This window comes from Poromitra crassiceps, assembly GCF_964638095.1.
Source record: "Poromitra crassiceps genome assembly, chromosome: 4".
Lineage (NCBI taxonomy): Eukaryota > Metazoa > Chordata > Actinopteri > Beryciformes > Melamphaidae > Poromitra > Poromitra crassiceps.
In genome coordinates this window covers 32730631-32744715 of record NC_139626.1, presented here as the reverse complement: position 1 = coordinate 32744715, position 14085 = coordinate 32730631, and the positions used below count along the sequence as shown (strand labels likewise).

The 14085-nt window shown below is 41.6% G+C and overlaps 1 protein-coding gene and 1 pseudogene across 4 annotated transcripts; one reads left to right on the top strand and one right to left on the bottom strand.

Moving 5' to 3' along the window:
• Positions 1 to 1068: 1068 nt before the first annotated feature.
• ghitm (growth hormone inducible transmembrane protein) lies at positions 1069 to 7826 on the top strand. 3 transcript variants are annotated; one of them, XM_083636190.1, is made up of 9 exons: positions 1069 to 1122; positions 1456 to 1586; positions 2859 to 2961; positions 3687 to 3798; positions 4219 to 4360; positions 4559 to 4667; positions 4923 to 5111; positions 6627 to 6798; positions 6907 to 7826. In XM_083636190.1, the coding sequence occupies exons 2-9, from the start codon at positions 1485 to 1487 to the stop codon at positions 6989 to 6991; spliced, it is 1014 nt and encodes a 337-aa protein (XP_083492316.1). In that variant the 5' UTR covers positions 1069 to 1122; positions 1456 to 1484; the 3' UTR covers positions 6992 to 7826. The 3 variants fall into 3 exon arrangements, with proteins under 3 accessions (XP_083492316.1, XP_083492315.1, XP_083492314.1); XM_083636189.1 differs by having other exon boundaries at positions 1456 to 1616; XM_083636188.1 differs by having other exon boundaries at positions 1456 to 1637.
• Positions 7827 to 13076: 5250 nt separating this feature from the next.
• Positions 13077 to 14085, bottom strand: LOC310775751 (galactose-3-O-sulfotransferase 3 pseudogene; annotated as a pseudogene). The gene has a single exon. The product of its transcript is annotated as a galactose-3-O-sulfotransferase 3 pseudogene (transcript).

Sequence of the window (14085 nt, the reverse complement as noted above, 5' to 3'; positions counted from 1 at the left end):
CTAGTTGGAGGGAGGTGCTGTCCGTACGGGTATCGGCCGTGTAGGAATGGGGACGGGAAGTAGGGGGAAGAGTTATGGTGTTACACACGTGCTGCTGTCGTTGTTCTGGGAGGGATAGAGACACGCAATGCTAACCATTAGCTGGGAGTTAGCTACCGTAGTGAACGGTCTGTAGCATAACCCAGGCAGCCAGCTGCTGTTATTTTCCGGGGCCCCTCCAACTCCAGGTTAGTATGTGAGCTGCGGCAGGGAATAAAGCCGCTCGCTTTGAGTTAAAGAGAAGAATCGTTCCAGTCTCCCTTCTTCCTACAAGTTTGCCACACGCAATGCTACAATATCAAACATAATATTGTAGATGTTACTTGAGCAATTGTGATGTCATCTGTGATGTCACTTGAGCAATTGTGATGTCATCAGTGATGTCACTTGAGCAATTGTGATGTCATTTAAGTAGAGTCAATATTTAGAGTGCTGGATAAATACACAATATACAATAAATAGAATATACAATAAATGTATTTTAAATTGTTATCCTGCTAAGTAACCTACATTTTTACTAAATGTAGGCTAACTGTATTCTTGATTACATCTTTTTTCTGTAACTAAGGGATTACAGTTACCTTTTATGTATCCTGATTACAGTAACTGCATTATCATCATCACTTTATTAACAGACACAAAGTCCAGTATAAAAACAGACAATACATAAAATCATAACATATACAGACCCCAATACATTACATTAAAGAGTTGTACCAATGTGCCCAAATGCTGGACTGGTACTTAATAGCACTCAGACCAGGTTGAGACAGCAGCATGATAATCAAGTTCTGAGACACATTAAGACGACAGATAAACTTGTAGATCAGATTTCTCAGCAGGGCATGAAAGGTGTAGACTCCTGCACCACAAAACATTATGTAATCAGTTACTTACTTCCCAATCCTGATGATATGTACAGCAAAGTGCAGGCCAACTTGAACTTCAAGTCCCATGGTCCCGTCATCTGTCGCTCAATGATGACGCACTGAATGAGAATTTTCAGGAAGGTTGCAAAACAATTGCGTCAGTAACTTGCGCACTTCATTCCAGAAAGGTGAACGACAAAACCTTGCTCTCTCGGTATGTAACTTACATATTTGTGGATATTTGTAATACATAGACGCCTAGAATACATTTAGACCAATTGATTTTGGCTGAAATAAAACTTTCAGATGACGATGTAGCTGGAGGTAGCTACGTAGCGTTAACGTTATAGCGTTAGATAGCTAACGTTGCTATCCCAGTATACCACCACTAACCTGCCACTGTCAAAAGCTAATATTAACGCTAAATGTATTGTTGGCTAACTAACGTTAGCCCTTAACTTTTACCGTAACAACTGTGTGATGTTCGAGACATTGTTACTGTCTATCAGTTAACGTTAGTTGACCCACCGTATTGATGTATGAACAGGCGGATATCGTTACCAGAACACTTTGGCCATGTTGGTGGCGAGGCTAGCATGCCTGAGCAGGCTCCCAGTCGCTGGGCTCCGTCCCATGTTGGCACAGGCCAGTCCGGCCCTGAGGACGTCCACCATGAAGGTCTGTCCCCCGCTGCTCAAGCCTCACCAGGTAACCTTACTGCAACCACAGGTCAGAGAAAAATGCCCTTACATGTTGCCAGATAAGATGCTTCGCTCTTAAACTGCACAGGAGGCAATGAGCAGGAGCTAAGTAACTAGTAGTAACAGATCAGATTGGAAAATGAAACACAAAACTATAAAAGGTTAATTATCAAGTTCATTAATCCATAAGTAAAAACTGATCCTAGATCAGTGCTGTGCTTCACTCTGAATATAGGCGTGACATATGCAAAGAAAAGTGGCAAACATTAGCGCATATACTTGACGGTTTAATTGTTCTTCTTTCAAATACACAAACCCAGGAATGGCAGACCTGTCAACCTGCACACATGTTTCATAGCATGCATGCACGTATTTTGGCATCAAAGTATGCTGGTACGATTTGTCGGTTAAAACTACACAAAAAGGTGTTGACGCCTGTCTGTGTGCATATCGTGTGTTGTGAATCTACTTCTCACGTGGTCACTCACTACTACTACTGAAAGACTAGCAATAACCTGACCAATCCAACTGGCGAAAGCAATGAGTCTAGCCAATCAGAGGCAGATTAGGGCAGGTCATGACTTCGTCATGCATCATGTTAATGTGCGTCGTGCAAGGGAGCTACTTCCTGTCAGCTGAATTCCGCTGCTGCTGCAGCTTTCTAAGATCAATATATTCATTCAATGGCATGTCCACACCTTACAAATACATAGGCAGATTGACTGGATAATTTTCAGTGGCTGCATCTCATACACACTATAGGGCTGTGAATCTTTACTGGCCTCACGATTCGATTCGATTACGATTCATCTGTCAACGATTCGATTCCACGATGCATCTCGATACAGCTCAAAGTATTGCAGCTCCAAGTATCAAATCCTCAATTTTCTGTATTATTACTGCACATGGCAACTTTTTCATCAATTAATACAAGCAGTCAGATACATATCAAGTCCCTTTTTTACTTAGAAAGTGCTTTAAAATCTGTCAACGAATCGATTCGATTCACACATCCGCATCGCGATGCATCGATTATACAATTGATTTTGACACCCCTAATACACACAAGCTTGGTTAAAATTATCAATATTATTTGTTATATGCAGCATTTTGCTTAGCTCACGCCGATGATTGTTTTTATTTCTGATGATAGGCTGGGCTTGGACTTATAGCCATGTAATAATTCAGAGCCTAATCAGCAGTGCAAATGTGCACTTGATGTGATGTTTGTTCCTCTTTCTTTCACCAGGGTTATTCCACCAAGGCCAGATTTGGCTTCCGTCGTGCGAAGGCATCCAGAGACCAGCTGAAGGAGGCAGCGTTTGAGCCAGCAACAGATACTGCTATTAGAAGTGAATACCATTAATTATCAAAAAGAGATGCACAATATGGATTTTTTTCAGCCGATACCGATAACTGATAATTACCTGCTTCTCATGGCCGATACGATAACCCATAATTTCACATTTTTGTATTTTAAAAAGAAGTTGATAATAACCTGCAGTTTATGCACAGCTGAGAGTGAGAAAGGCAAAGATGGATGATGTCATGTTCCATAGCTTTGACCTAACCAACTCTTAACTGACTCACTATTGTTGACACAAAACAAAGAACACTTGTGACTCTTCAAATGTTTATTTTTTATTTATTTTTATAGTAAAGTCAATTAAAAAAATCACAAACATAGTTTGGCTGTATAGATATTATAGCCGATATAAATATCAGCTATATATAGCTATAAAGATACATTTCCCATTATTGGTCGATCATTTATCGGTTCGATATATACCATGCATCTTGCACTTGTCCTCACAGGTTAAAATCTTGTCAGTGTATTATAAGCTCAGTTTGAAGCCTGGTTTGAGACCAAACTAGATAACTGTTCTGTAATTGCACTCAAATGCTACAGTTTCTTTTCAATCATACATCAAACATTTAACTTGTGAGTTGTGACCACCACAGTGTCTATCCTTCACACACACAAGTAATTTGTTTTATTCTATAGTGTAATTATGAACTTATTTGTAAAGTGCATCTGCAATGGCCTGTGAATAAATGGTTGTTGTTCTGTCCATAGTTGACAGCATGGGGAGAATGGTCCTGGCTGGCGGTGCAGCAGTTGGCCTTGGTGCCCTCTGCTACTATGGACTCGGCATGTCCAATGAAATCGGTGCCATTGATAAAGCAATGTGAGTAACAGCTTTTTGTACTTGCCTCTGCTTTGAAGCTCAGATCAGTCGAAAGTGTTTGTATCCTAAAACCACTGTGATTGGAAATTGTCCAATTTCACTTAATTGGTCCATAAGTTGCGCCAAACAAAATAATTGATTTCATAGTCATACAGCTCTCTTTGAGTGCTATGGTTGTGCTACTCTTAATTTCCCTGTGGGTGGTGGCAGCAAAATTATTAGCCTAATAATGACCTTGTTGATTTCAAACAATAAAAGAGAAAAAGAGCGTCAACGTTGAAGAAGGCCTGTTGGCTGACACGTTCATTGCTGGACATTTTAGCGTGCTTTTCTAAACATTTTCTCAATGTCAACAGTGGCACAAAAAAGGTTGAAAAAGCCTGTTCTAAAGGCTTCACCTTCCCTCTCTACTCTGTGCAGGATCTGGCCTCAGTATGTGAAGGACCGGATCCACTCCACCTACATGTACTTTGCAGGCAGCATTGGACTGACAGCCTTGTCGGCTGTAGCCGTGAGCCGGACCCCAGCACTAATGGGTCTGATGATGAGAGGATCCTGGATAGTAAGCCTTATAACTCCTATATACCTTTATTACACCTATCATGGTCTGATTTAGTATTTTTGAAGTCGACCATTACTTTTATTTTCAAATCAATTTGATGGCTAACGCAATATGTTTTGTACCTGCAAACAGTGGCTCAGTCGGACATTTTCAAAGTCGTTCTTGGATATTCAATATGACTGTCATGTTCTTACTCAGGCAATTGGAGCAACGTTTGCTGCCATGATTGGTGCTGGTATGCTGGTCCGTTCCATTTCATATGACCAGAGCCCAATGCCTAAACACCTCGCCTGGATGCTACATGCAGGTACTTCCGACAATGTCCTTTATTCAAACCAGTCAATGATTCAAACCCATCTCTTCTCTGTCCTTGCTTCAAGTTAACACTAGAGGGCAGTGATGTATAGGCTCAGAAAATATCAGCTGCACTTGTATTTGATAATTTTGGAAAGATCTGACATTGCTCTGATCTATTTCACTGGTAAAGAACAAAAGTGATCTTAACTGATGAAATATGTTTGGTTTGTGAATTCATTGGCCTTTGTTTGTTTTTATGACTAAGGTGTGATGGGTGCTGTTATAGCCCCCCTCACTCTCCTGGGAGGTCCTCTGATGATGCGGGCAGCCTGGTACACAGCAGGCATTGTGGGAGGTCTGTCCACTGTGGCCATGTGCGCCCCCAGTGAGAAGTTCCTCAGCATGGGCGGACCCTTGGCTGTCGGCTTTGGAGTGGTCTTCGCCTCCTCACTTGGTTGGTATAATGCCGTTTCAAATGCAGTAACGAATTAATAAACGTAACGCAGTAACGTAATGCAGTAACGAAATAAATTAAAAAAAAAAGTAGTCGAACTATACATTGTCACACCTTAGCTGTTATTTTTCACCCAGCATTGCTCTTGCATGCAAATGAGTCATGCGGGAGAACTTTGTGAATTAGTTTGCTTGGCCATATTTTATGATTATAACACATATGCCATTTTATTAATCACATTGTTGTACAAGCAGTACTTCTAGGTGTGTATTTAATATTTAGTATAGTCCAGGCCAAATAAGTCATGTCATGGCGAATTTAATGATACTGTGTAAAGAAATCCTATAATCCTAAAATTACAGTTTTAAAATCACAATTTCTTTACAAATCATCAAATTGACCATTACACAAGAGGATGGTCAATATTTTCCTTGTCCATCCAAGCCTAGGTGTAGACATTTCCCTCCCAGTCTTCTTATGGTCATTTCAAGTGTACAGAAAAGCTCATCTGACTGCTGGCAGTGTTGGACAGAAAAATGGCTACCACACAAGTATTGCAATGGCTCTAATTCTGAAAATGTTCAGGACATAACTTTGTTCCAGATTGGGGCTTTTAGATAAATTGTTTGCCTTGACTGCAAGCTATGTTTCTTTTTTTCTTTTTGCCTTTGTTTATACAGGGCAGCGAGCTCTCATTTGCAAGAGCGCCCTGTTACAGTAAAACATTTATTAAAGAAAGTTACACAATTACAGACCGCAAGATAAAGACGGACAATAAAAACAGATGATAAAAACACATCAAGTAAAACACGAGCACACTCCGTGCAAGGAGCACTCTAAACCAGTGGTTCTTAACTGGTGGTTCGAGACCCAAAGGTGGGTCGTGGGGCCCTTTTAACCCATTGATACCTGATGCAGCATTTGCGTGTATATCCCTCATTTGTGTGCGTATCCCTTTAAGACCGCGAACCGCGTTAACAAATGCTGCAGTAATTCTACTCTTTGAGACTGCGGCCACCATTGCTGTCTTTCAGAGGCTGTAGTGAGCTCACTTTCAAAGCCAGAGTGAAGATACTGGTATCCTCTGAAACTAGAAGGCTTACGGCATCCATTGGTACCAAACATGGCCTGCTTGCTGCGAGCATCACGGGTTTGAACCTGTTTAAATAACATATAGGCTTTGAGTCATCTGCAATTTGGGTCGCCACTTAATGACTAGGAAAAATGTGGGTCGTGAGCCTATACAAGTTGAGAACCACTGCTCTCAACGACTCTAGACAGACCAATTGCTCCAATTTTAGAGTGTCCTCCTGGAGCCTATTCCATTTATCTGATTTATTTATTCTTAACAGTCAAATTGCCAACATTTATTAGCAAGCCAAGTAGCCAAACCTTGCTGTATTCTCCATAGAAGAGATGAGGTAGCTGATCAATAAATTCAAGCAACACTGCTAATTGATTAGGTGACGTCTATACATTACCATCATGGATAGTGACTGTTCGTGTCTTCCCCAGGGTCCATGTTCCTGCCGCCCAGCTCAGCGTTCGGAGCCGGCCTGTACTCTGTGGCCGTCTATGGAGGCCTGGTCCTGTTCAGCCTGTTCCTCCTCTACGATACACAGAAGGTCATCAAGAGAGCAGAGACCCACCCGCTCTATGCCGTTCAGAAATATGACCCCATCAATGCGTAAGTCACTCGAGAAAACATTTCAGTGCACTGGGAAGTTTAAGAACGATTTTCTAATGTTATGTTATAAGATATGAATCTTATACTGTATTTAATCTTATCTCATAGGTGTATGGGGATTTACATGGACACACTGAACATCTTCATGAGGCTGGTGATGATTCTGTCCGGCAGTGGCAGCAGAAGGAAATAAACCGCAGCCGTCTCACTTCAGCTTAGTTTGACCTGGCTTCCACAGAGTTGAACCAAGTCACGTCCTGCTACTAGCAGCATAGCATACACCCAGTGTTCTGCTACTAGCAGCATAGCATACACCCAGTATTCTGCTACTAGCAGCATAGCATACACCCAGTGTTCTGCTACTAGCAGCATAGCATACACCCAGTGTTCTGCTATTAGTAGCATAGCATACACCCAGGGTTCTGCTACTAGCAGCATAGCATACACCCAGTGTTCTGCTACTAGCAGCATAGCATACACCCAGTGTTCTCCTTTAGTTTAAACTCCAATACAACTGGCAAATAAACATGTATGCTTTGCTGTTGTGTCAAGAAGAGGTTTGCACTTTCTAGTGCATATTGTACTATATCCAAGTAAAGAAGACAAATTGTCACACATTGATTATTGTGTCTAATAGATCTTAATTCTGGTGTATTTGGTTTATTCCAGGGAGGCAGATAGGTTAAATCTATCTGTTGGCATCTCTTGGCCTGCCTCAGAAGTCTTTTATATTGTTCTGTATGTTTTCTGTCTATATTTATTTTCACTTGTGGGTTCCCATTTCTGTTAAGACAAAGAGTTGAATTCTCTGGTATATGCACAGAACACAGAAATGCCATATGTCAATCTTAGACTGCCCCAGAATCACAATAAACAGTACAACAAATTATTATGTTGCACCTAGTTCCTCAATATGCATTGATAATGCACTTTTGTGATGGGCTTAAAGAGGTTGGCACTAGCATATGTGTCTGTAAAAAAAAGTAATGTCAGTGATGGAATCATTCAATAAAGCAAGTCAAACATGTCTTCAGTTGCTGTTGTCTCATGAGGGAGAATGTGATGGGAATATTAAACAGAAGATATATATATATATTTTTTATTTATTGAATCATCGTGGTCTGCATTTTGCTATTTGACTTTATCACTCACTTCTGATGTGTTATGCTGTTCCCATGAACAGTCCCTGATATCATTTATCATAACACATACTAGTTTACGTCTTGTTTTCAGCCTAAAACCTAATGTGTTCAGAATTAATGTTATGCAACATTTGAACTACATAACTCCTGATCAAAATCACAGAGCTCCAAAACGATTGGATGCATCTTCAACAAGCTTTCTTTTTTTTTTTTTTAAAGGGGGCTGCTTTTTTTCCTTTTGCGCAGTTCAGTGTCACATTCTGGAGGAGGCTTCAACCTTTTAAGATTAGAAGAACTCGTGAGTTATTTTTATTTGTATTTCTGACGACATAAACCAGACCGGTATTAACCAAAGGACTGTAATTCAATGGGTGGGGGACATTAATTCATGTCACCGTAATTCTTGTCATTATAGGCTGCTGACTACTTGACAGGCTTGTATCAGAGAGGTGCGGGGGAAGCAGATGTGTGCTAAAACTCATGGGCCAACAGAAAAGCCAGCACACACAAAAAGTCCTTTTAAAGGACTTTTTTTGTGTGCTCGCTTTTCTGTTGTGACTTGATATTATTATTATGTGCCCTGCACCGAAGATGCATCATTTTTTGGAGTGTGCTCGCTTTTCACTTTCTCCCTAAAACTCATGGGGAACTTGTGGATTGTAAATGGATAGTGTCGAGTTACCCAGCCAAATACTATATTTTCAATTGGACATCAAGTGTCGTATAGATTTTCAAAAATGTAAAAGTATGGATTTACGATGAGCATGTGCTGTTTGTCCACCAGAGATGACCATTCTCCCTTAGGATATGTCCTTTGTCATAAATACAGATGTGGAATAATAAGGCAGGCTGTTAGCACAACCTGACCAGCTCCAGGAGATTATTCAGGAGACACAACACAGAGCTACCTCACACACGCATTAAACGACACAAAGACAAGACAAATTCTACTGTCAGAGCCTCTTTTATTACAGAACATTTAATGATCATTAATGAATATATGGATGCCATACTAAAGCTCCCCATTTCCTATTCATTCTTTCATGACCGCTTATTGATAGTTGCCATACAGTTTGTAAACAAGTTAAAGGAAGGAACTTCTTTGCTAGGCTACCTCAAGTCACTCTTAGATTATTGTTTGATCTATTTTGAATTTCTTACTTTTCTGTCAATATGTCACTTAAGCACAGGCTTAACATTCAGGGCAATTACCATGAAAGAAACAGTAACACTGATTGTGTTAAACTATAGTTTACCTCTATAAAGTAAAGCAGCTATATTAAAGATATAGCCTAGTATGTGGTCAAACAGATTCACTATGGAAACCAATGTGTTTTTGTGACTGAATGATTTTTATTGTCATTTTCATACAAAGTAACAACAACAGCAACAACAGTTACACTCTCGCGGTTTCCCCCCTTTTTCCCTGTTAAATACAGGACCAACCCACAACTATTATCTGTCTATAACATGGATGCCAAACATACGGCCTGGGGGCCAGAACCGGCCTGCCAGTGGACCACAGGATGACTTTGCAAAGTGCACGGAGAAGTCCTTCAATCCAATTCCATGCACATGGGAAGAGGTACCAGGTTTCAGAAGAAGGGTTAAATAGTAAGATCTGATCATGTACACGTCATTTTAATTTTTTTTCAAGATTGTTCACACAAGAAATTGTTTAAAACTCTTTAAAAACAAAATGAAGAAACTATTATTGTTTTTGTTATGAGACATATCTGGGGAGTAACTTATAAAATGTTTTATTGCTTATTTATTGTTTATTCAGGTTTACAGAGGTGTGTTTTTAAAAATGTCCAAGTTTTCCCGATAATGACCCGGCTAAGCCCACAGTAGTAAACCAAAACAATGTGTGTCAGGCTTTGCCAGATCATCACTGTGCGTATTGTACAGGACTAGCTGTGCTTGGCAGCCTCCAGCTAGTGATGCCACTCCTCGAGAGCCGGGCAGACACAATGTACAGGGTCTACGTGGAGCCCGGGCCCGATGCGGAGGGTGGCTGGGTGTGGTGGTGGACCCCGACTTGTTTTTGTTGTGTTCAGAATATTTCATCTGAAATCTGAAATGTTTTTGCACTAATGATTTAAACTTTCATAATACCAGGTTTGTTCTATTCAAAATAATATGTAATGTAATGTTGCTGTTTGCACTGTTAAAAGAAAATTGAATGAGTGGATGCGAAGTTGCATTACCGCTTGGCCTATATCAAAATACCGTTTGCACTACTCTTTATTGTTTTTTCTTAAAATACAGCTGTTTTAACCTGATCTATGCAAAAATTGAAACTTAATGCTGCCGCGGAATCCTCAATTTACTCCTGGTCCATCTGATGGACCTTAACGGTAAATCTGTACTAATTTATAATTATTAAATTTTTGACTGTTTATAATTCATTGGTAACTTCTTCCCTAATACCTCATACCAACATTTCATACCTATTCGAATTTTAACCCCTCAAATGCCAGTGTACAGTAAGTACAGTAAAAAAAAAAAAGTACATAAAAAAAAAAAAGTGATTTTTTTTCTCCATTTCCATAAAGACAAACTGGCTTTGGGTCTGATATTATGGGCAAGTTGGGGTGTTTTACAAAAGTCACCACTGCAAGATGCCTAGTATCAAAGATTTGCAGGCATGATGTCACAATAGCTATGACATCACTAGCCTATGACATCATCAGTGATGTCATGAGATGATTTTTTGTCAATAATATGTCACTGATGACATTACTGATGATGTCACAGACATTGTGACATCATCAGTGGGTTTTTGTATTTTTTGTGATTTTTTGTAAAAATAGTATTTTTTCATATTTTGAGCCAAAAATCCAAAAAGCGCATGTTTTGGACTACCAGCCATTTTCCCCAAAAAACACAAACGAGCTTTAGTCCAGCATCTATCCTGGTCTAAAGGCTTCAAATCAGTAGTGTGGACTGTCAAATTCAGTTTTATAATATTTTCCCATCTTTGGCATAGGAATCAGTTTTTTTTACATTTCATGTAAACTGTATGGAATTGATTGCTATGCCAAAACTGGGGGAATATGGGGAAATAGGCAAACACATTAGAAACTACAATTTTAACCGCTTGAGTCAAGGTGAGATGTGTAACATCAAGGAAATAATGATTTTTTGAAAAATTAGCTGGAAGTAAAAAAAAAAAAGTTCTTTTTGTGCAAAATTAACATTGAAATCAATGGGACAACTATGCAATGGACTTTGAGACCATGTAACTCCCCCAAAATTTCTACCAACTCCAAGGTTAGATATTAAGGTCAAAGTTCAAGGTATTTGGTCCAGGATGCCCGCTGAAATAAATTAAATTAATTAATTTTGTGAAAATTTGCTGGGAGTACCAATAGAGTGGTTTCAATGGAAGTCAATGGGTCCATCAGATGGACCAGGAGTAAATTGAGGAGTATTTTTGAAAATAGGTCTTAGGATCGTATAAAAATGATAACTATGATTGATTTTTGTCAAATACCCCCAAAAAAATACCTAGCCTTAATTTAAGACCATATACTCAAAAAATGTCGAAACGGCCCATACGCGAATGCAGGAAAAGTCCATCAGATGGACTAGGAGGGTACTAATAAACATCAAAGTGTAAAAAAAAAAAAAAAAAAAATGTTTTATTAACTCATTCACTGCCAATATCTGACTGGCATTTTTGGCACAGGCCAAGTATTTCCATAATGTTTGGTCATCTTTCAAGACCCACAGTAAATTCTGTACTAGGACTACAGTGATGTCCAATACCTCTAAATGAAGATCTAAGTCTCTACTTTCACCCCCAAAAAGAAAGTTAGCTTTTAGCATGTTCTGTACTCTACTTATAACCCTTTTTATACACCCCATGTTCACCAAAAAAGCCTGTCTGGGAAGAGAAAAGGGAGAAAAAAGCATTTTTGTAAAAGGGCACAATCTCAGGCATAACTCACTCTCAATTCTTTTATTTTGAACTGTATTGACATCAGACATGTAAATATTATTCGTTAGGACACAAATGACAAAAAAAATATATATATATATATATATATATACACACATGAAGTGCTTTTTTTTTTACATTCAACAATACAGTTTACTCGGTGTGAGTGTGCAGACAGACAGACAGACAGACAGACAGACAGACAGACACACCGACAGACAGACAGACAGACAGACAGACAGACACACACACACACACACACACACACACACACACACACACACACACGATCCCCCTTTTAGATTTCTAACCCAACATAGGATAAGCAATAACCACGCCCTGTGGCGCTGGGATTGGCCAGGAGCAACACTGGAGGGCACGCAGCCCAGCGATTTCATGAACCAACTGAAGAGCTCTTGAGAAGGACAGCGGGCTGCTGTGAGTGCCTTCTGCCCGCTGCTGCCTAGCTGTTCCTGTGTTTATTTTTGATTTGTTCTGGTACAGCCGTCCTCGTCCATGTCTCCCTGTCATATCAACTCTGCTATTTGATCGTTCCCGTTTTCCCCTCGGCTATTCAACACGTCCTCACCGCCCTCGCAAACTGATCGATCATTTCCTCATTCCTCCGATGATCAAACACATCTCTTGATTACTTTCTCCCGTTTTCTCCTGGCTGGCACAGAGGAAGGCGACTCCAGCTCGTGCAGCGCGCCGAGGGCGTTTCAATGGCGTTTCTCCTGTCTGCACAAGGAAGCGTTACCCGTTCTCTGCTTTTCCTCTTGCTCAATTTCAAAACAACAGCTGCGGTATGTGTTTGATCGCGTGCTGTCGGCTACCCTTTGAAGGCAGGGACCTGTGTCTGTGTCACAGGCTGGGCAAGTGTTTGCTGCAGGCGCTGCACCAATAAAAACAAAAACACGTCAAACACGTCCTTGGCGGGGAAGGCCATTGCTGATAACACGTCAAAGACGTCATTGGCGGTGAATGAGTTAAGAATGAGAAACTTCTGTTTTGCAACGCCCAAATAAAATTCTTGAATGATAATCTAGGAATAGGCGGCGCACAAAAATGCAAAAACTGATCAAATTCAGGTTTGTTTGCTTGTGTTAATAATAATGGGTAAATAGTTGAAGTTGAAGCAATTGCAGTTATGTGATTGTTAATATAAAGTACTGACCGCCCCCCGTTCCTTATTTCCATTTCCAGGAGTTGGCAACCCCAGACCATAGCCCTGTCTGGCCCTGCTGGTACCGGAGCGACTGGGAGTGGAGGAGAACCCGCGTGTACTGGACCTCAGGCATGAAGAGCTTGAGGCAGAGCTCCTGGGCCTGGCTGGAGATTCCATGGCTGATGTTAGCCGGCAGGTCGTAGCCCATAATGTGCACCTTGGTGCTAGGCTGCCAGGGGCGGAGATCCTTGTTCTTGATCTGCGCAGCCGAACGGAGAAGAAGCAGCCCCTCATCAGCCGCTCTTAGGCTCGCCGAAGGCGCCGCACCCCACTGGCCACGTGGGCCACACCCAGTGCCGACAGCTGGCGCCAAAGCGAGGCGTTGAAGTGGTCGTAGAGGCGTGTGTCCAGGGAGTTCCAGGCACGGATCTTGCCGGGGAGGCCCAGAGTCAGGCTCCGCTTGGAGCTGGGCGTCCGCATGTTGTGCTTCACGTACAGGACATCGTCCAGGTCCCAGGAGAGGAGGTGCTGATGGAGAACCAGCGACTCGTCGAAGTGCTCGGCGATCATCACCAAGGAGAACCCCCCCTCCACCTCTGCCACGAAGGACTGCGCATACGCCATGTCTGTCGAAGGCCGGTCCTTGTCCCCGCCCAGGTCAAAGGTCAATGTGTTGCGTGCGTACATGGAGTCCTTCTCCTCCGGCCGGTAGTAGCGCCAGGGCTTGGCTAAGAAGGCCTCCAAGGAGGCGTTGGGGACCCTCTTAAAGCTCTGACAGTATTGGTTGTTGTAGTAGGTAAACAGCGACTCGAACATGGAGCCGGGCTCTCGCAGGATGGTGATGTAAACATGAGGCGTTGCAGCTCGGACCTGTTGAAGCGCATGTGGCTGGTGATGACGCTGGGCGGCAGCGTGTGGGGGTGCACAAAGTGCGAGGTGAAGGAGCGTGGGTAGCAGAACTGGTGGCCGCACGCCTCCACGGGCAGCGCCACCGTCAGGTTGTTGCTCTCTGCGGAGCGGAAGAGCAGTTT